The 20,427-nt window shown below is 47.3% G+C and overlaps 1 protein-coding gene across 4 annotated transcripts in view; it reads right to left on the bottom strand.

The window, feature by feature from the left end:
• The window catches only part of LOC143833428 (gametocyte-specific factor 1-like), a 29,157-nt gene extending 11,932 nt beyond the window's left edge, over positions 1-17,225 (bottom strand). The window contains exons 1-8 of one of the 4 annotated variants that reach the window (XM_077329259.1): positions 16,975-17,225; positions 14,154-14,270; positions 12,124-12,214; positions 9,181-9,281; positions 6,827-6,953; positions 4,885-4,968; positions 4,475-4,535; positions 359-459 (exon numbers count right to left, since the gene is read on the bottom strand). In XM_077329259.1, coding sequence (XP_077185374.1) covers positions 359-459; positions 4,475-4,535; positions 4,885-4,968; positions 6,827-6,953; positions 9,181-9,281; positions 12,124-12,139 — 490 coding nt within the window. In that variant the 5' untranslated portion in view covers positions 12,140-12,214; positions 14,154-14,270; positions 16,975-17,225. Of the gene's footprint in view, positions 1-358; positions 460-4,474; positions 4,536-4,884; positions 4,969-6,826; positions 6,954-9,180; positions 9,282-12,123; positions 12,215-14,153; positions 14,271-15,744; positions 16,022-16,974 lie in introns of those variants that run through there. The other 3 variants (XM_077329261.1, XM_077329258.1, XM_077329260.1) reach the window with 3 other exon arrangements.
• Positions 17,226-20,427: the final 3,202 nt, after the last annotated feature.

A 20,427-nucleotide genomic window follows, 5' to 3' on the forward strand; every position in this document is an offset into this window, starting at 1 on the left:
CAGGCATTTTGCTTGAGGCCAGGCAGAAGCCTCAGGGTATTCGATCGGGTTTTCCCTTCCCCTGGTTTCCGGGACTTGGTGTTAGACTACACAACAATTTATCCCTGATTTCCATCAAGGGCATTGTTATGACCATACTAGAAGCCACAGTTATGAGTCATGGGGGGGGGGTTATACTGTCTTATAGCCATCTTAATTGTATTTGGGGGTTATTAATGATTGTTTTATGGGATGTTTTAGAAGACTGGTGTCTTCAGCTTGCTGAGAGTGGTGGTATACAAATCTTAACTAATAAATAAATAAAAAATTATGCCCCCCATTAAACTTTGCTGACCCTAAAGGTGACCCCTGGACTCACCCGAACTGTTCTTCCACGGCAAAACATACGGCAATGACTTGGGAATCCGCAGGCCTGAAGGCAGATGGTTCTTCTGCTCCCTGGTTGTGTTTGATCCAAAACTGAGAATAAAATAGAAAATTGGTGTGACTGAGTGTGCGCCCCCATCTCTCCACCCTCAGCCCATGTCAAGGGAAAGGGAAGAGAAGTAAGAACCGTTAAGACAACAAAGCCTCTGGCATCTTTGGGCCTTGTGTGCCAACTGCACCTAAAGAATCCACTTCCTCCAAGCAAGCATGACACATAATTGAGGGACACTCTGATTTCTAAGCGCCGTGTATTTCTACTAAATGCATATTGAAACTGTCTTGTTTTCAAGGCATGCTCAGAGACCCTGCAAGGTAAAACTATTTTTTTGCCCTTTAGCACAGCCGGGGCACACGGTTAAGTGATATCTCAACAGCCCGAGACTAAAAGAAGCAGAGTTGGTTCTTATCTGCCGCTTTTGTCTACCCGAAGGAGTCTCAAAGCGGCTTACAGTCGCCTTCCCTTTCCTTTCCCCACAACAGACACCCTGTGGGGTGGGTGAGGCTGAGAGAGCCCTGATATTACTGCTCTGTCAGAACAGCTTTCTCAGTGCTGTGTTGAGCCCAAGGTCGCCCAGTTGGCTGCATGTGGGGGAGTGCAGAATTGAACCCGGCATACCAGATTAGAAATCCGCATTCCTAACCACCATACCAAACTGGTATAGTCTGTTCAAAGCTGGGCTACGGATGGAGGGGAGACAAAGAGAAGGGGGTTGTCCGTAGAAGATATTCAGCCGTTACACCAGGCTTTCTCAACCAGGGGCTCATGAAACCCTGGGGTTTCTTGATGGCTCTGGGAAGGTTTCCCAAATGGGAGAGAGTTAATTCATTTTTAAATTTTTTAAAATTTGTTCAACATTTATCGGGTGAAATGATCATATATGGTCACGTCGACCTCCCCCATGGCCAATGATGGGCCTGGAAGAGATGGGAAGGGGAGGAGCCTGGGGTGGGCGTGTCCACAGCGATGCTTCCCAACCCTATTCTGCACGACTGTGCCACTTCTAAGGTTTCTCGAAGCCTGGAGAATGTTTCAAGGGTTTCTCTATGGTAAGAGAGTTGAGAAAGGACACTGATGATCTGACATGACATGTCTACTTGTTAAGCACAAAGGGAAGGTAAAAAAACAGGAAAAAAAAAACCCAGTCATCTGAGTATGACAGCTTAGAAGAGTAAAACAGCCTCAAATCATGTTCAAGCAGAGTCATGATTACAGAACGAAACAGATCATGGACGGAAGTCACTTACTGCATGTCCACGGATAATGGGGACAAAGCACACTTGTCTGGCGCGGCTCAGACATTATGCTTAATTCCCTGACCTCGAGCTATGATTATACTTTGCAGGTGGCAGGATTATTTCCAGCTCTGAGCGCTGGGCCTGAAGAGTCCCAGTTGTCAAGCAGCTATTTGCGATGGGTCATGAATGATTAAACCTAACCCCTCTGAGGCTTTTTAAGAGCAGTCGAAGGGCAGGGGTCTTTTACTATTGCAATTGAAGCACTGCTAAAAATAGGAGGGGTTATATACAGGGACTATTAATATACGGAGCCAAGGTAGGAATAGCCCTTTTACAAGGTTAGGGATCGAGGAAGTCCTTGGTGCTGCCTTCTAGATTTGAGTTTTTGAGGAAGCTCATTCTTAACTTTGAGTACTGGTTGTTATGTCTTTGACGGGCCCATTGGTAGATTCAAATGAGTAGCTGGGTTGGTCTGAAGTAGCATACTAAAATCAGAGTCCAGTAGCACCTTTGAGACCAACAAAGATTTATTCAAAGCGTGAGCTTTCGAGGAGTGACGAAGAGTGCTTGCACTCGAAGGCTCACGCCTTGAAAAAATCTTTGTTGGTCTTAAAGATGCTGCTGGAATCTGATTTGATTGGCCCATTGGTGTTTGCGCAAACCTCCGATGCCAAAACATAACGATGGTCACACGAAAATGCTAGAGAGGCGGTTGTGTCAGGCCGCAGCAGCAGAAACAGTTTCATTTCCACTTGGAGCACCTTAAAACGACATTTCTTTTAGTAGCAACCGTTACACTGCTTTAGTTCTGGTTTTTTGTACTAGTATTCAAGCCCGCTGTAAAATAAATACAGCGGGCGCTAGGCATGGGAGCCCCCGGCAGTCGCGCGGAGCGAGGCTGCCGGGGGCTACCTTGGCCAGCGGCCTGATGCGGCAAGAGGCGCTTTGCGCCTCTTGCCGCATCAGGCCGCCGGGAAAGGAGCAACTGCGAGCCGCACTGCGTGCGGTTCACAATTGCTCCGGCGGGGAGTCAGAGGGACCAATCGGCAGGCGCTTTGCGCCTGCCGATTGGTCCCTCCAGTAGTCTGTCCAGAGGAAGGGGCCAATCAGCACCCTTGCTCATCACAGACACATCCCGCCTCCAAAGCCCTTACCCTTTTATTTAGTCTGTGTAGGGCTGTGTTAAGATGTGTGTTTTTTTTTAAGCTTTGAGAATGTTGGCTGGCTGTAGCGATCCAGGAATAAAAGCTGGAGGGAACTGATTAGCACACCATTAACATTTATAGACACCTGGCCTCATGATTTTTAAATAATACTGATTACATCTTCTTTGTATCCAAGCCAGTTTCACAGGGACAACTAAGTGGGGTTTGTGATTAGGACTGGAATCTGTTGGAATCCAATTGCAGGATCATAGAGTAGGGAGGGGCCAGATTGGCCATCTAGTCCCACCCCTAAATGCAGAATCAGCCTAAAGCATCCAGGATAAGTCTCTGTCCAGCCGCTGCTTAGAATCATAGAACCATAGAGGTTGAAGGGGCCAGACGGGCTATCTAATCCAACCCCACCCCTAAATGCAGAATCAGCCTAAAGCATCCAGGATAAGGATCTGTCCAGCTGCTGCTTGAAGAATGCCATTGAGGGGGAGCTCACCCACTCCTTAGGCAGCCTGTTAGTGTCTGGTGTACCAAGAAGAAAAAAGACCCTGCAAGGGGCAGTAAAAAGACAGGATAGTGAGATCAGTACTTTCTCCCCTGTTGTTCCATTCCTTGTCAGTCTCCAGGTTGCTACTCTCAGGACAATATCCTGCTACTTCTTGGAAGTTCCAACTCAAGTGTCCCTCCCTCTGCCAGCCCATGATGCAGCTAGGGACCCTGTCTCTCTTCTGCACTATCAAATACGTTAGTTCTTGAACGAAGCAGTACCTATACGTTAATCAGGCTGTGCACCTTTGCTGTGTTAATTTCTCCGCGAGCAGCATCAAGCGTGCTGATTATTTTTATTGCTTAATTTTATTTTTAAACTTATAGGCAGCCTCTCTCTGGGCAGTCTCAGGGCAGCTTACAACATTTGGAGAGTTAAAAACCCATAACATAAACAGTTTACATTCAAAAACTCATTGGTTCGAATTTAAAATTACAGAAATAAAAAAACAAGCTCAGTCGAATACCCTCCCCTATCGCACCTGGGTGCCAAGCGGGTGGCGCACCAGTATCAAACCAGACGCAGGATGGTGGGAGTAGGGAGTAAGGCAGGTGGGCCCGTTCAGATGGCAGATCCTTGGCCTCAACCAAACGCCTGGCGGAAGACCACCGTTTGGCAGGCCCTTCGGAACTCGTTGAGTTCCGTAAGGGCCCGTGCTTCTGCAGGCAGCTCATTCCGCCAGACTGAAGCGGCTCTGCTGAAATTAACCCTTCCGCAATTGGTGAGTCTCCTCTTGTCAAAGCATCAGCTTCACTGCATGCAGCTGTAGGTACTGGTGGCCAAACCGGGATTTACTTCCAAGTAAATGCTTAGGCTTGCACTGTGTCCTCCCCGCAATGTGGAAATCTACAACTCATCTACTGGGGAAGACGCTAGACACTAGAACAGGGGTAGTCAAACTGCGGCCCTCCAGATATCCATGGACTACAATTCCCAGGAGCCCCTGCCAGCGAACGCTGGCAGGGGCTCATGGGAATTGTAGTCCATGGACATCTGGAGGGCCGCAGTTTGACTACCCCTGCACTGGAGACTAATTTTAGTGGGTTCTGAACAGCTTTGATCCTACAGCGAGCAAACTCCAAATCCAAGACTCTCTGTTTTCTTTTACCTGTTCGCCTCGCAGCGGCTTACTCCCCAAATGAAGACAGGCTTTGATTCGTCTCCCAAATCTGCCGAGGCAAGCGACACTGTTAGTGCAGCCACCGTTCGCATGCTAAATAGGAAGGACAGAAAATAAACTCTGCTTTCCCCCCCTTTTTTCTACTGGGGGAAAATATAACCGAGAGAATCGGCTGTAAAAACAGACAACTAATGGGAGGGCACGTGACAATTCGTAACCTTGAAATGGATGGCATTTCATTTTCTCTGTTGGACAGGTGGTGGGAGAGGAAGGGGGAGGGAAGAACAGGTGTTAGGGAGGAGGAGGGGAGCATCGTCAGGCTGAAGGATGCAGCTTTGAGAGGCGCAGTGCTTGTGGGGGCAGGGGCTCCATTGGAGGGCTGACCAAACGGCTCTCACCTTTGTCCCAGTCTTCTGCACATGGAGGGGACTGCCACATGCTCATTACGGTGGGCTCTTTTCTGCAGTTGGCCAACTGATTTGCTAGGATAAAAAAAAGAGGCTTTGTGAGGAAGTCACTGGCAGTCTTCAAGCAAAGGTTGGATACACACTTTTCTTGGATGCTTTAGGATGCTTAGGGCTGATCCTGCGTTGAGCAGGGGGCTGGACTAGATGGCCTGTATGGCCCCTTCCAACTCTATGATTCTATGGATACACACTTTTCTTGGATGCTTTAGGATGCTTAGGGCTGATCCTGCGTTGAGCAGGGGGTTGGACTAGATGGCCAGTGTGGCCCCTTCCAACTCTATGATTCTAGGAAGGGCATTGGCGCAAAGCTCACACATTCCTTGGAAGTGCTCTGCCGTTCTGCCTGGTTCTTTAAAGAAGCCACTGCGGGGACCACATGTAACGCTTTTTGCAACTATTATAAAGTTGTCTATCATCACGTCTAATATTTCAGCTGATCTCTCCCCCTGCAATTTAAACCCATTATTGCAAATGCTGTCCTCTGCTGCCAACAGGAACCGCTCCCTGCCCTCCTCCAAGTGACCACCTTTCAAATACTACAAGAGAGCAATTGCATCCCTTCTCCAGTGTCGTGGTTAGGAGTGCGGACTTCTAATCTGGCATGCCAGGTTTGATTCTGCGCTCCCCCACATGCAACCAGCTGGGTGACCTTGGGCTCCCCACAGTGCTGAGAAAGCTGTTCTGACTGAGCAGTGATATCAGGACTCTCTCAGCCTCACCCAACTTACAGGGTGTCTGTTGTGGGGAGAGGAAAGGGAAGGCGACTGTAAGCCACTTTGAGACTCCCTCGGGTAGAGAAAAGCGGCATATAAGAACCAACTCTTCTTCTTCTTCAGTAATATCAGGGCTCTCTCAGCCTCACCCAACTTACAGGGTGTCTGTTGTGGGGAGAGGAAAGGGAAGGCGACTGTAAGCCACTTTGAGACTCCCTCGGGTAGAGAAAAGCGGCATATAAGAACCAACTCTTCTTCTTCTTCAGTAATATCAGGGCTCTCTCAGCCTCACCCAACTTACAGGGTGTCTGTTGTGGGGAGAGGAAAGGGAAGATGACTGTAAGCCACTTTGAGACTCCCTCGGGTAGAGAAAAGCGGCATATAAGAACCAACTCTTCTTCTTCTTCAGTAATATCAGGGCTCTCTCAGCCTCACCCAACTTACAGGGTGTCTGTTGTGGGGAGAGGAAAGGGAAGGCGACTGTAAGCCACTTTGAGACTCCCTCGGGTAGAGAAAAGCGGCATATAAGAACCATTTGTCGTCTTCGTCATCTTCTTCTTCCACCTCCTGTCCTCCAGGCTGAACATTCCCAAGTCCCTCAGCCTTTTCTCGTAGGGCTTGGACCCCAGGCCCTGGATCATCTCCATCACTCTCCTCTGCACCCTCTTAATTTTGCTCACATCCTGTTTGAAATGAGGCCTCCAGAACTGCACACGGGACTCCAGGTGCAGCCTGACCAGTATGCAGCAGGACGATGACAGCAGATATCGGTCCCTGACTGCTTCACTCACAGTCTGCAGAGGACAGCTGCGCCAAGATATTTTATTGCTGCTATTCCTCCCTGTTGGCAGTCACCCCAACTGCCTGTTGGCAATCATTTGGACTTGCCCAGGTGCCTTCATTTTAAAATTTGCAATTCATGGTACAGCCTGCTATAATAATTAAAGTCACTGGTTTATGCTACCAGAGAGCTCGCACATTCGCCAACACAAAGAAAAGAGTTCTTTCCTCTGCAGCATTACAAATCCTAGCCCAGAGACAGACTCTGAAAAGACGACTTGGCTGACCATGGATTCAACTACCTTTTGGAAAAGTTAACAGCAAAGGGGAGATGCAGCTGACAGCTGCCCATAGACAGTTCACAGAGTTCGATTTCTTACCGATGTCTTGCTCAATGAATCTTTTGTCATCACAGCTGGATATGTGTTGGCTGATCTCTGCTCTGGGGACCTGGTGACGGGCGTTAAAGGGGCATGTCACCAGCTGCTCCACAATATCGGGGTGGTTCTAAAGAAACAAGACGGCACATGCTACGGTTACCCAGTTTTACCATCACTGATCAGTAACCTGCACCCAGGTTTGGGTTCAGATTTACTTCTGGAGTTGAAAAAGTTTTGCAATCCCCCCAGTGTTGAACTATACGCATGACCTTATCGACATGGCAAAAAGCAACGTGCGAATATGTGAGTGTCCTGCATAGTGCAGGGGGTTGGACTAGATGACCCATGAGGTCCCTTTCCAACTCTATGATTCTATGATTCTCATATTCAGGTAGGCTTTCTGTAAAATGCAAATCTCAACTAACTCAGCAGGATTTGGTCCTACTGGTGCAAAATCTTATGCCTGTAAAAGCACAAGAGCAGCATCAGCTGGGGCATATAATGCATCAACCCATGTTTGGCCCCACAACAGGATGTGACATCTGCTTCATGTGTCTTGCTACAATATTAAGAAAAGATACATATACAGGATAAATAATAGAGTTAGTCTACATAAAAATTATCTCTCTCTCTCTGCTGGCTCCGCCTCCTCCAGTAGCTCTCTCGTGGCTGGCTCCGCCCACCACAATTCCAAAGATGCTTACAGGCTTAAAAAAGTTGGGGAACCGTAAAGTAGAACAGCTATATATGGGCTGTGCAGTTCCGTATACAATACATATGGCATGTTTTATTTAGGAGCTCTAAATCAGGGGTAGTCAACCTGTGGTCCTCCAGATGTCCATGGACTACAATTCCCAGGAGCCCCTGACAGCATTTGCTGGCAGGGGCTCATGGGAATTGCAGTCCACGAACATCTGGAGGACCACAGGTTGGCTACCTCTGCTCTAAATGATCTGAGAGCCCTATAGGTTGCAGACTCATTTGAAGGCTACCGGCCACCTCATTAGACCTAATATTCACAGTTATTTTATGGCTGTGATAAGGAGAATGTACAGTCCATCTACACCCTCTTCATTATAATCTATGTTCCCCCAGCCACTGGTGGAGGATAACAAGATGAAGCAGTCAGATCCGGGCCGAGAAAATCTTGAAGATTCAGGGATGGAGCGTGAGAAGGAGAGGGACCTCAAAGCCATAGAGCAGGGGTAGTCAAACTGCGGCCCTCCAGATGACCATGGACTACAATTCCCAGGAGCCCCTGCCAGCATTCGCTGGCAGGGGCTCCTGGGAATTGTAGTCCATGGACATCTGGAGGGCCGCAGTTTGACTACCCCTGCCATAGAGCAATGCCATATTTCCCATCCTCCAACACTTCCATTTTCCCCTGGGAAACCGATCTGTGTAACCTGGAGATGAACTCACGTTCAGGTGGGCGGCCATGTTGGTCCGAAGTGGCAAAACACAATTTGGGTCCAGGGGCAACTTTAAGACCAACAAGGTTTTATTCAAGGTGCGAGCTTTCGGATACATGCACACTTCCTCAGAGCTCAGTGGGAACTGTAATTCCAGGGGATCCCCAGCTCCTGGCCTGAGCCCCTTCTAAAACAAAGGCAGGTAATAGCAAAGAACAGAGGGTGGGGACGCCGTTAGGCAATGCGGCACCATCCCAAGAGGAACAAATCATCGCAACAGCAGCAAGGACAAGAGGAGACCTTTGGGGCAAATTTATATTCCAAACCACGGTGAAACACCATTAGGAATTAGATCTGGGCATGTGGCTTCCAATCTGCACATCAAATTACAGTTTTCAGCAAAGAGAGAGATTGCTTTGAGTGGTACATTTCCAGCATGGCTGAATACATGCTTAAGAGCTACATCACAAAGGTCTGAGATGCCCAAAACATAAGACTCTGCTTTTTGGGCAATATCTGGACCGTGCTCTCTGTTGTAGGCCGGTCAAGCCAGCCTGCTATCCATATTACTGAGACATTCTTTGACATTCTCCTTTGAGCGAGAAGCCTTGCCTTTTGTATAAAACGGAAGCTCCGCATGGTTTTAGGAACAGATCTTTCTAAATATATGGATGAGGAGTTCTTGCATTCAGTAGTTGTGTTGACTACTAGCCCTAGTATTTCCTTACCACATTGGCCTAGGCATCAGAGCAGATGAACAGTATACACATGCATGTGCATGGGAGGGTGGGTGAATCTCTATACAGCCTTACCATGCTACCAAGTCCTCCTCTTGAACTAACATTGTCATGGTCCAACCAGTGAAGGTAACCTATTTGGCAGCAGACAACAATGCACGCAGTACACTCAATGGTGAAACACCAATGCTTTTGTATGCTTTACCTTGCGGCATTTGACGAGGTGGTAGGGGAACCGACATGCTCTTATTTGATGATTCTTGTCGTACGGACACTGCATTAATTTCTCAGGATCCAAAGCATCAACTAAGAAAGAAAGGGAGTGGGGGAACAAGAATCAGGACATGTTGTTGAGCAATGCCCATTAGAACTTAGAGTATCCCCTCTACGATTAAAATGTGGAAACATGCTAACATACCGGAGTTAATCGGATATATCAGAAAAGCTATCAGCTCTTAGAATTCCATAATCATAAAATTACTTTTTAAAGTTTAGGCGGCTAATTAAATTCACTCGGAAGATTTAGGCGATTAAGATACTAAACAAAGCAAATGCAGCCGGTAGTGCAAAACAGTGCTGTGGATCTTAATGAGGACATTTATGAAACAAACAGAAGGCTGCCGAGAAACTTAATCTCCGAAGCGGCTCAATTAGACAGTCCAATTAAAAGTATTACTGATGGAAATGGAAGAGGTACGGCTCCATTGTCCCCACTGGTCTCATAAGACGAGTGTCCTTGGCTTGAGTGCCTTTTGGAGATCAACTGTTACAGAGCAGAACCATCTCGCAGAATCTACTGTACTTTCACTTCAGGAAATGTACACGTTGATAACCTTCATGGTGATTAAAGGAGGAGGAGAAAAGTTGGTTTTATACTCTGCTTTTCACTGCCCGAAGGAGTCGGGGGAGCGCAGAATCGGACCTGGCATGCCAGATTAAGTCTGCACTCCTAACCACTACAGCCAAAATGGCTCTCAGGCTTTAAGCCTAACTCTCCAGGAATTTCCCAGTGTAGAGATGGCAACCCTGATCTCAGATTAGAAGAAGAGTTGGTTCTTATATGCCACTTTTCTCTACCCAAAGGAGACTCAAAGCAGCTTACAATCGCCTTCCCTTCCTCTCTCCACAGCAGACACCCTGTGAAGTAGGTGGAGCTGAACGAGCTCTGACAGGACTGCTCGGTCAGAACAGCATTATCAGGGCTGTGACAAGTCCAAGGTCACTGAGCTGGTTGCATGCGGAGAAGCGGATTCACCATTCACCATGTTTAAAGGGCTTGTTTATATCCCACCTCTCTTTTGGGGAGCCTAACCGAGCAAACATGGAGTTTGCAAAGAAGTTTCTCATTCAGACCCAGTTGAAACGCAACTGTTTAGTAAGGCTGCTGTAATCAGATACCGACCAATACAAAAAAAAATGTTATTTTTAAATAGAGGATGAAAACGTTGCCACAACACATTAGCTGCTGTAGATTCTTCCTCTGAAAACTCACTGGCAACAATTTAAAAGATTAATTCAAGCTGTTCAATTCCAGAAAATTATAGCTATGGCAACCAACTCTAGAGCAGCCGTTCTCACCTTTTTTTTACCGCCAAGAAACCCTTGAAACAATCTTCAGGCTTCAAGAAACACCAAAAGTGGCACGATCATGGTTGGGAAGCATAGCTGTGTCCATACCCGCTCAGGGCCCCTCCCTCCAGGCCTATCATGGGCCATTTTGGGAGGGGTGGGTGGATCAACGACCATATATAGTCGTATCATCAGTAAATGTTTAACAAATTAAAAAAATATTAAAAAGTAATTCCACCTATTCAGGAAGCCCGTCTAGGGCTGTCAAGAAACCTGCTCTAGAGAGATAGTCGTGTCAGTTTGTTCCAGCCAAAAATCAAATCAGAATTAAAGACTGACTTATTTTAGATTCAAATGAGTAGCCGTGTTGGTCTGAAGTAGCACAATAAAATCAGAGTCCAGTATTATCATTGGCTGTATCTGGTTGTGACACAGATGTAACAGAACTGATTTTTGCTATATATTCCCTGTCATGTAAGAAGATCATAGTCTGACGAAGGGTGCTTGCACTCGAAAGCTCACGTCTTGATTAAATCTTTGTAAGACTTATTTTAGATTCAGGTAGGAAGCCGTGTTGGTCTGAAGAAGCAGAATAAAGTTTGAGCCCAGTGGCACCTTTAAGACCAACAAAGATTTTTTCAAGGTGTGAACTTCTGCAAGCACTCGAAAGCTCACGCCTTGAATAAATCTTTGTTGGTCTTAAAGGTGCCACTGGACTCAGACCCTACTTAGCAACCTAAATAAACAACCCAAAATCGTGGCAGAAACTACAAGGTTCTGACAACTTAAAGGAGAGCCATCCTGTCCCCTCTCATCCTTCTCTTCTCCAGGCTGAACATTCCTAGGTCCCTCAGCCGTTCCTCATAGGGCTTGGTCCCAAAGTCCCAGATCATCCTTGCCGCTCTCCTCTGCACCTTCTCAATTTTGTCCACATCCTTTTTGAAGTGAGGCCCCCAAAAGTGCACACAGGATTCCAGGTGGGGTTTGACCAATGCGGTCTACAGTGGGACTATGACATCTTGTGATTTTGATGTGACTCAATGCAGGACAAGATTGCATTTGCCTTTTTTGCCGCCGCACTACACTGTCTGCTCATATTTAGCTTACAGCAATTACCCCAAGAGGAAAGGACGCGCAGTAATGGGTTTAAACTACAAGTACAACGATATAGGCTAGATATCAGGAAAAAACTTTTCACAGTCAGAGTAGTTCAGCAGTGGAATAGGCTGCCTAAGGAGGTGGTGAGCTCCCCCTCACTGGCCGTCTTCAAGCAAAGGTTGGATACACACTTTTCTTGGATGCTTTAGGATGCTTAGGGCCGATCCTGCGTTGAGCAGGGGGTTGGACTAGATGGCCTGTGTGGCCCCTTCCAACTCTATGATTCTGTGAAGTTCTCCTTCACGCACACTGCTACCCAGAAATGTATCTCCCATCCAGTGTGCATGCTCCTCACTTTTGTGACTCAGATGCAGAACTCTGCACTTATCTTTACTGAACTGAGATATCTATGGCCTTGTTCTCTTTCGGATGCTCTCTGCTTTAAAAGGCAAATAATTTTTAAAAAGGAAAAAGAGCTTACTGTAGTTGTCGGCCATATCCAGAGAAACTGATATCGTGAACGCCGCAGCACCCCGCTTCTGGGCTGTGTGTGCCTCAAAGCAATGCCTATCCTAAAGACCAGAAATCAGAAGGAAAATTATTGCCGTTCAGTTGCTGAGATCACAAAGTGCAGTGCAGTCAGCTAGATCATTGAGGCATCGTGCAGCTACAAAGCAATCCTGCAACAGTATTAATGTCTTTGAATTTTCCCTTGGTTGCAGGCAGTCGGTCCAGCGAGAGAGTCACTGAAACATTTGGGTACTGCTGCTACAAGAAAAAGAAAAGGAAGTGTTTTTAGAAAAATTAAAAGGGGCTCAGACAAGAATACAGGTTAGAACAGAAAGGGAAAAAAGGGGATTCTCATGGTGCATGCCTACTTAAAACATTTTGGCTTGGTGTAGTGGTTAGGAGTGCCAGTTTGGCGTAGTGGTTAGGAGTGCGGACTTCTAATCTGGCGAGTCAGGTTCGATTCTGCACTCCCCCACATGCAGCCAGCTGGGTGACCTTGGGCTCGCCACGGCACTGGTAAAACTGTTCTGACCGAGCAGTGATATCAGGGCTCTCTCAGCCTCACCTCCCTCACAGGGTGTCTGTTGTGGGGAGAGGAGAGGGAAGGCAACTGTAAGCTGCTTTGAAACTCCTTCGGGTAGAGAAAAGCAACATATAAGAACCAACTCTTCTTCCTTCCTGAAACAGCAAGGCCTGTTCCTCATCATCCCCAGCATTTTTTTCAATACCACTGTTCACTGATTGCAAATAGTAATATCAACAGAAGAAGAAGAGCTGGTTCTTATGTGCCACTTTTCTCCACCCAAAGGAGTCTCAAAGTGGCTTCCAATCGCCTTTCCTTTCCCCTCTCCACCACAGGGACTCTGCGAGGGAGGTGAGGCTGAGAGAGCCCTGATATTACTGAAGAAGAATTGGTTCTTATGTGCCACTTTTCTCTACCCAAAGGAGTCTCAAAGCTGCTTACATTCGCCTTCCCTTTCCTCTCCCGACAACAGACAGCCTGTGAGGTGGGTGAGGCTGAGAAAGCCCTGAGATTACTGCTCATTCAGAACAGCTTTATCAGTGCTGTGTCAAACCCACAGTCACCCAGCTGATTGTATGTGTGGGAGCGCAGAATCTAACCCAGCTCACCAGATTACAAGTTCGCACTCCCAACCACTACCTAACTCCTAACCAAACAGCACAGCAATAACCATGCAGTATAAAGAGTTTGAATAAAATGCTTAATTAGCTATGACGGGAAGGACCAGCAACACCAAGCATAACCAGTGGCGTTCCAAACTACGCATACTTGGATCAATGAGCATTATGCAGTCACATCATCTAGAATTTGGGAGCTCAGGGAAACATTTGAACACTCCTGATTTGACTACTTAATACTTCAGGGGGGAGCTGTATCTCAAAGGCTTTTGTGGATTTTTGGCTTGGATTTCCCAGTGAATGAAAAAAGAGGTAGGCATCTAAACCGTCCAGAGCCGTAGGGAAGGGCGGTATAGAAATCTAAATCTAAATCAATCAATCAATATTTGTGAAATTAGCCACGTAAGATGGATTCACAGTCCTTGGTTGTTGATCCCTAGGTTCTGGAAATATTTCCACGGTTTACTGCCCAAATGTTTTGGACAGCAAACGCCTTAGGGATATGCTGCCTTATCCCTTTGAAAAGCATCTGGATTTAATCTGTTTCTAAAAACTCCACAAGATATTCTTATTAAAATACTGCTAAGAGGACACCTGGGGAAATAACTATGAGGCTCATTTATCTTCTAAAGCCATGCAAGAAATATTTTTGACTAAAAAAACCCAGCGTAATAAAACATTCTAGGTGAAGTTCCAAAATCACTCTCTAAATCAGACTTCTTCAACCTTTTGACCGTGGAGGAGCCCCTGAAATATTTTTCAATCTTCAACAAGTCCTGGAACTGGGCCAGAAGTATGGCTGAGTCCATTAAGGCAGGATATAGAAGAAAAGTTGGGGAATCTAAATAATAATATACTCACAACATATAGTAGTTAGAAGCAGGACAGAAGAAATTAGACAATAAAGAGTTCCTAATCCTTTATTCCTGAAGTATTAATCCACCAATATCTCACTAAAACGGATTATATGCCATTTTCCTGAAAGACAAAATGTTAATGCCTGAGGACTAGGGAGGATAAACTGATCATTCCCCCCCCCATTAATCTTTGAAATGGGGAAACACATTACCCCCCGTTTCCAAACACAATGACGTGCCCTAGCCACTACCCCTCAACTAGAATATCATTTATTAAAGCTCACAGCTAGTCTTGAAACAGAAAATATTTTGCTGCAGGAAGTCAACTACTAGCCCAGCTTCATCGGATCTTGAACCCTAAGGAGGGCCCGGCCCCTGGATGGCAGATCACCCACCAAGTCCAGGATTGCTATACAGAGGTGGGTAATGGCAAACCACCTGGGAGTCTCCCACCTCGAAAACCCACCTGGATTGCCATGCTGCCCGCATTCTGACAGCACTTGACACACACGAGTTGGTATGGCTTGTCCTTGTAGAATTAATCTAGAACATCCATTTGAAACTGCAAGCACATCTGAAAAGCAGTTCATAGCGCGCCAGGGGTAGTCAAACGGCGGCCCTCCAGATGTCCATGGACTACAATTCCCAGGAGCCCCCTGCCAGCATTCGCTGGCAGGGGGCTCCTGGGAATTGTAGTCCATGGACATCTGGAGGGCCACCGTTTGACTACCCCTGCATGGCATAGAGGTATCAGCACTCCTGCCCACAGGGCTCAGAACTGCCTTGCCCAACACACTCCTTGTAAACGCCAATGACCATAATCAGACCGAGGCCTGGTCAAAGAGACAGATTGGATCTGTATGTGCTGGCTCTAGAGCAGTGGGTCCTGATTTTTTTTTGGGGGGGGGGCTGCTGCCCCTTTGGCTCTCAGACTAAATCCATAGTGCCCCTCCCCCCAGTACAAACACACACCTCTTTCCTGGTGTTAGGACCACTGAAAGTTCAAAACACACTATACTGCCTACACTTCTTTTTTTGGTTGTTGTGCAGCAGCCATATTTTAATTTGGAAAAATGTATAAGTTCTTTGTAAAAGTCATTTGTAGAACCCGCTTTGGATCCTCACTGGGGGGAAAGAGAGACAGATGGACAGTAGGGGTGCCAGTCTCCAGGTGAAGGCTGGAGAGAGTGAGAGCGAAGCAGCAGCAATGGAAAATCGCATGGCCAGGAACAAACAGTAGCAGGAGGAGACTTTGGGGAAAGGGTTGCCAACTCTGGGTTAAGAAATTCCTGGAGATCTGGGGTGGAGCCTGGGAAGGACAGTCTGAGGAGAGGAGCTCAGCAGAAAGATGATCCCATCCAACCTATTTTGAAGCTGTTGCTTTCTTCAGGAAGCTAAGCACAGTTGACCATGATCAGCACTGGGCCAGGCAAAAGATCCCCCACATTATTAGTTTCTCAATGTCAGTGTACAATTTCAACAAATCTGACAACCGATTAAATTTTTTTCCAGTTACTTCTCATCAATATTAAACAGAGGCCCTCTCACTATTTGTATTTCTGCTGTGTATGAAAAGTTATTAAAACCTGCCTTACCTCTGGTCTTCCTTCCAGGAGAAAAGTGGGCTAAAAATGTCTTACACCTGGCCTGAATCGCAGCAGAATTAAATCTCCAATCCATCTGGCATTATATCCAGCTGAAGTCCCCACTGTTCTCTCACCAGGTCCCACCTCTCCCAATTTCCAAAACTTTCCCAGTCAAGCAGCCAAAAGCAACACATACAACTCCCCCCCTCGCTTTGTCCTCACAATCACCCCGGAAACAGATTCAGGTGGGGTAACCTATTGCTGTTCGAAGCAGCAGAACAAAGGTGGAGTCTGGGGGCACCTTTAAGCCCAACAGAGTTTTTAACCAAGGTATAAGGTTCTGTGTGCAGGCCCACTTCCTCAGGTACAATGAAACAGAATTCCCTCAACCAGAATGTGTGTCTGTGTAAGGTGGGGGGGTTAGTTGCTGGAAAGTAAATAAAAGAGAAATATTGCATGGACAGCTGGCCTACCAATGAAATCAAGGGCACTCACCAAAAAAGGACCCTGCAATGAGTGCTGCCATCTCTGGGTTGGGGAAGACCTGGAGACTTTGGGGGTGGAGCCGGGAGGGGGCGGGATTTGGGGCAGGGAGGGGCCTCAGGGGAGTCTGATGCTCTGGAGTCCTCCCTCCCAAGCAGCCATTTTCTCCAGGGGAACTGATCTCTGTAGTCTGTATGGGGTGGCCAGCTCTGGGTTGGGGAAGACCTGGAGATTTTAGGAGTAGGCAGAATTTGGGGCGGGGAGGGGCCTCAGTGGAGTCTAATACCAAGAAGTCCACCCACCCAAGCAGCCATTTTCTCCAGGGGTTTCCGTAGCCTGGATGGGGTGGCCAGCTCTGGGTTGGGGAAGACCTAGAGATTTTAGGAATAGGCATGATTTGGGGTGAGGAGGGACCTCACTGGCATCTGATGCTACCCACCCACCCCCCAAAGCAGCCACTTCCTCCACGGGATCTGATCTCTGTTGCCTGGAGGTGAGCTACCATTCCAGGGGGGGTCTCCAGGTCCCAAATGGAAACTGGCATCCCTATATCACAGAGAAGGTTTCACAACAAGAAAAAGGTTGAAGGGGAAGAGGAGGAAGGAAGAGACACTAACCAAGAAGGCATGGAGCAAAATTACTGCTAAATTGGGTTTGTGTGTGTGTGTGTGTGTGTGTGAAGGGGGGGGGGGAGAGAGGCAGGCGCATATAGGAAGAATCGTCGTCCCTAAATCCCTGATTCCCCCCCCCCGTTACCTGGGAAACAGCCCAAGGACCACTTCGAGAGCCGGTAGAAAACCAGCGTGCCGCCGCCTCCCGCCGCTCTTCTAAGTTTCGCTCCTAAAACGAGGCTCTCTTCCCAGCGGGCGGGACCGGCCTTCTCTCCCTTCCCCGACGAGTCTCGCCCAGCCCTCAGGAGGCGGCCGCGGCTCCTCCTCCCTTCGCCAGGACGGGGGAAGAATGCCTCGCTTCGTGTCGTGCCTGTTCAGCAGCGTCTTGCAACAGGGTGGCTATGGGAAGCGGAGCATTCTGGGAGCGTGGCCGCGGGAGAGCCAGGCGTTCTGAGAGTGTGGTCAAGGTGTGAGGGATTCTGGGAGAGTGGCCTTAGGAGAGCCAGGCATCCTGGGAGAGTGGCCAAGGTGTGAGGATTCTGGGAGAGTGGCCTTAGGAGAACCACATATCCTGGGAGAGTGGTCAATGTGTGAGGGTTTCCAGGAGAGTGGGCTTAGGAGAGCCAGATATCCTGGGAGAGTGGCCTTAGGAGAACCAGATATCCGGGGAGAGTGGTCAGGGTATGAGGGATTCTGGGAGAGTGGGCTTAGGAGAGCCAGATATCCTGGGAGAGTGGTCAAGGTGTGAGGGGTTCTGGGAGAGTGGGCTTAGGAGAGCCAGATATCCTGGGAGAGTGGTCAAGGTGTGAGGGATTCTGGGAGAGTGGGCTTAGGAGAGCCAGATATCCTGGGAGAGTGGTCAAGGTGTGAGGGGTTCTGGGAGAGTGGCCATAGGTGAGCCAGGCAACCTGGGAGAGTGGCCAAGGTGTGAGGATTCTGGGAGAGTGGCTTTAGGAGAACCACATATCCTGGGAGAGTGGTCAATGTGTGAGGGTTTCCAGGAGAGTGGGCTTAGGAGAACCAGATATCCTGGGAGAGTGGTCAGGGCATGAGGGATTCTGGGAGAGTGGGCTTAGGAGAGCCAGATATCCTGGGAGAGTGGTCAAGGTGTGAGGGATTCTGGGAGAGTGGGCTTAGGAGAGCCAGATATCCTGGGAGAGTGGTCAAGGTGTGAGGGATTCTGGGAGAGTGTCCATAGGAGAGCCAGGCATTCTGGGAGTGTGGTCAAGGTGTGAAGAATTCTGGGAGAGTGGCCATGGGAGATCCTGGCATCCTGGGAAAGTGGTAATGGTGTGAGGGATTCTGGGAGACTAGCCATGGCAGAGCAGGCATATATTCTTAGAGTTTACCAATATGAGAGAGTGAGGCATCCTGGGAGTGTAGTCAATGGAACATGTTGGAACAGCTTGAAACTGCAGTACTTTGCACACTTACTTGGAAGTATGCCACCGTGGATGCCCAAAAATTTCTTCTGAGAACTTGCAGAAAATCAGGATGTAAGTCAACAGATACTCAGAAAATAACAAACAAAAAATGAAATGATTGAGCATTTGGGACAGTTCTGTCAACCTTGTCTGTGTGGTCATCTGTCTGGAGTCAGTGGCAAAGGTGGACTATGAATGAAACAGGTAAATAAATAACAGCAAAGCGGCTATTTTAGTCCTTTAACCAGACTTTTCTTTAAAGTCAATCTACGGTGGATGAAGTCAAGCAATTACTGTCCTGTTAACTTATTCTAGGCCCATTCTCTGAACGTTTTGGATGGAATATCCTTTCCCCCCTGATTGTTCCAGATGGATCAAAATGCCTGATCCATTTGAAGATTGTAAAGCTACAGTAAACACAGTACATTTGGTCGCACTGTGATGTGGTGACCCGTAAATGTTATTAACTCAGGTCTCCAGCAGATAGAATTTTCAATCAGAGGAATGATAGAACCATCTAAGAAAACCTGAAGTCTGTCTTCATCCATTCCCTTCATTATATGTTGGGGAGGAGGCAGGCCTCGCTGTTGTGTGAGCAATCTGTCCCACTTGGTCTTTTGAAAACAATAAGTGGAAAACGAAAGCACCGGAAAACAAATGACCCAATTCTTCAGCTTGTTCAAATCAACGGTTTCTTTCCTATGTGTTTTTAAATTAACCTCTGTTCAACAGGCCTAGATAAAAAGGTGCTTTGCACATATCCTAAATCCAGCATTCAAGCCAGAAGGCCCAGCATTCTCCCTGCTATTCAAATACTATACTTTTAACATGATAAGCAGAGCTTGAAATTTTTGCCATCATTTCCTCTCAGTGCAGTAATGAGCAGTACTTACTTTTTTATCTTGACTGCAACTGTTAAACAGCGCAAGGAACCTCGCTGAGGAAAACCCTAGATTAGGGTTAGGCAGATCAATAAATCCTTCCGCCTTCGCTACTTCGGAGATGATCTTTTTTAATGTACATGATTAGTATAGTTTGAGCTTTTGTTCAAATGATTTTTATGGAAATGCCCATCAGTTAATTCACCTGTATCAGCATGAATGACAAAAAGCATTATGCCATGTTCTAGAATCATAGAATCATCGAGTTGGAAGGGTCATCTAATCTTACCTGGTTTAGTGTAGTGGTTAGGAGTGCGTACTTCTAACCTGGAAAGCCGGGTTCGATTTGCACTTCCCCACATGTAGCCAGCTGGGTGACTTTGGTCTTGCCAGGGCGCTGAGAAAGCTGTTCTGACCGAGCAGTGATACCAGGGCTCTCTCAGCCTCACCTCCCTCACAGGGTGTCTGTTGTGGGGAGAGGAAAGGGAAGGAGATTATAAGCCGCTTTGAGTTTCCTTCGGGTAGAGAAAAGCGGCATATAAGAACCAACTCTTTTTCTTCAGTAATATCAGGGCTCTCTCAGCCTCACCTCCCTTACAGGGTGTCCGTTGTGGGGAGAGGAATGGGAAGGAGATTGTAAGCTGCTATGAGTCTCCTTCGGGTAGAGAAAAGCGGCATATAAGGACCAACTCTTCTTCCTGCAGAATGCAGGAACTTCATGACTACCCTTTCAGGATATAGCAATGTGAATGGCAGCTTGCAGGTTCGATCTGTGCCCCTCTTCCCACCCCCCTCTATGAGATTTTTATTGGGGAAATGATAGTGTTTCAAGTTAGTTTCCCCCCCGCTATATCTCCTTTTCGTTACTGTGATGAGTTGGATTTGTGTTATGTTTTTATGCCTGGGGTTTAATCTGAGTTTTATTGAGATTTTATTCAGACTATTGTAACCCATCACGAGCCACACGGGAGTGGCGGGTAATAAATTGAAAATAATAATAATAATAATAATAATAATAATAATAATAATAATAATAATAATAATAATAATGATAATAATAATACCTGCTCACCCACAGTGACCCCAATTCCATGCCAAGATGATGACCCCCCACACCACCACCAGCATCCCTGACCAGTGTGGGCTGGAAGAAATTCGCCTTCTGATCCCAAAGTGGAGATCGGGATTTATTTATTTATTGCATTTGCATACCGCCCTCCCATAAGGCTCAGGGCTGGCCTGGAGACCTCGGGGTTGTCCTGGAGGTAGAATGAAGGAATGGCCTGATTGCAT

Source organism: Paroedura picta, chromosome 3, assembly GCF_049243985.1.
Source record: "Paroedura picta isolate Pp20150507F chromosome 3, Ppicta_v3.0, whole genome shotgun sequence".
NCBI classification, from domain to species: domain Eukaryota; kingdom Metazoa; phylum Chordata; class Lepidosauria; order Squamata; family Gekkonidae; genus Paroedura; species Paroedura picta.